Below are 1,199 nucleotides of genomic sequence, written 5' to 3'. Positions count from 1 at the left end.
TCCTCCTCCTCCTCCTCCTCCTCCTCCTCCTTCTTCTTCTTCTTCTTCTTTCTTTGGAAAATTTTCAAACCTTCAGAAAAGAGACAAGACTGAACAATACAATGAACATCACACACTGCTCTTTGCCCATATCACCCACTGCAAATCTTCACCCTCCTCCTCTATGTATACGCATTTGCTTATTAAATCAGATCTTTCACACTAGAACCCTCTTATCTAATTACGCCCAATCTGGGATACGACTAGGAGTCACCTCAGATGCCTTCTTACAGGCAAGAAGACATTTCTTCAATAAAGATGTTCCCTTAAGCTTGGAATGTAAAGGAAATTAGAGCTAAGACTTGAGCAGTGCTGTTTAACACAGAGATTGTCCCTCAAAGACTGGGCACAGGATTTGCCCTGGCCTGACCTCTCATGCTTTCTCCACTCTGCCCCAAACCACCAGGACCAGGCTATTTATAAACTAAATAACTTTCTGAAGATTGTGATGGACTGAATTATGCACCCCCCCCAGAAAATTTCACATCCTAATCTCTAGACTTTGCAGATATATTACTTCACATGGTCTAGGGGACTTCGTACCTGTGATTTGAGGAAAGATCTTGGCATAAGGAGATTATCCTGGCTTAAACAGATGAGCCCAACGTAATCACAAGGGACTGATAAGAACACTGAGTAGTAGATGATGTGTTGAAGGGATGCAGGTACTTTCCACAAGTCCACAGGGGAAGAACAGATCCCCCAACAGCCTCTGAAAGGAGCGCTGTTCTGTGTAACCATTTTAGATTTCTGGCCTCCACAGTATAACATGATTTTCAAGCCACCAAGTTGGTGATAACTGTTACAGCAACAATAAAAAATGAGCTGATGCATCCTTTGGGGCTATGGCTTCCCCTCATCAGTTGGATATGAACCACCTTTAGCAGCAATAGCCAGCAGCCTGCACTTTCTGTTCTGCCCACCATGGCCTGTCCACACTGACCTCTGTCTTCTCTGGACACCTGATGGTCAATTGTGTTTTCTGCTGAGCCATCTTCACTCCCAAGGACATCCATTAGCCCATGGGACATTATCTCCCTCCTCAAGCATTGGCTTTCCCACAAATAGGGGTGTGGGAGCCACAGGTCAGGTTTGCTGTCAAGACAGACTCCTTTCCTCCTTTGACAGACACGACCTGCGTGAAAGATTGCCCAGAGGGC

General features: G+C 45.4%; 1 protein-coding gene across 1 annotated transcript in view; it reads left to right on the top strand.

Moving 5' to 3' along the window:
- Positions 1-1,199, top strand: part of LOC115068260 (proprotein convertase subtilisin/kexin type 5-like) — a gene marked incomplete at its 3' end in the record, with an annotated part of 26,218 nt that overhangs the window by 18,116 nt on the left and 6,903 nt on the right. The window contains exon 7 of the mRNA XM_029558117.1: positions 1,168-1,197. Within this exon, the coding sequence (XP_029413977.1) occupies positions 1,168-1,197 (30 nt within the window). The remainder of the gene's footprint in view (positions 1-1,167; positions 1,198-1,199) is intronic.

This window comes from Nannospalax galili, unplaced genomic scaffold, assembly GCF_000622305.1.
Source record: "Nannospalax galili isolate Female #2095 unplaced genomic scaffold, S.galili_v1.0 scaffold10449, whole genome shotgun sequence".
In the NCBI taxonomy this organism is placed as follows: Eukaryota; Metazoa; Chordata; class Mammalia; order Rodentia; family Spalacidae; genus Nannospalax; species Nannospalax galili.
The sequence above is the reverse complement of the archived record's forward strand: the minus strand, read 5'-3'. Positions and strand labels throughout refer to the sequence as shown.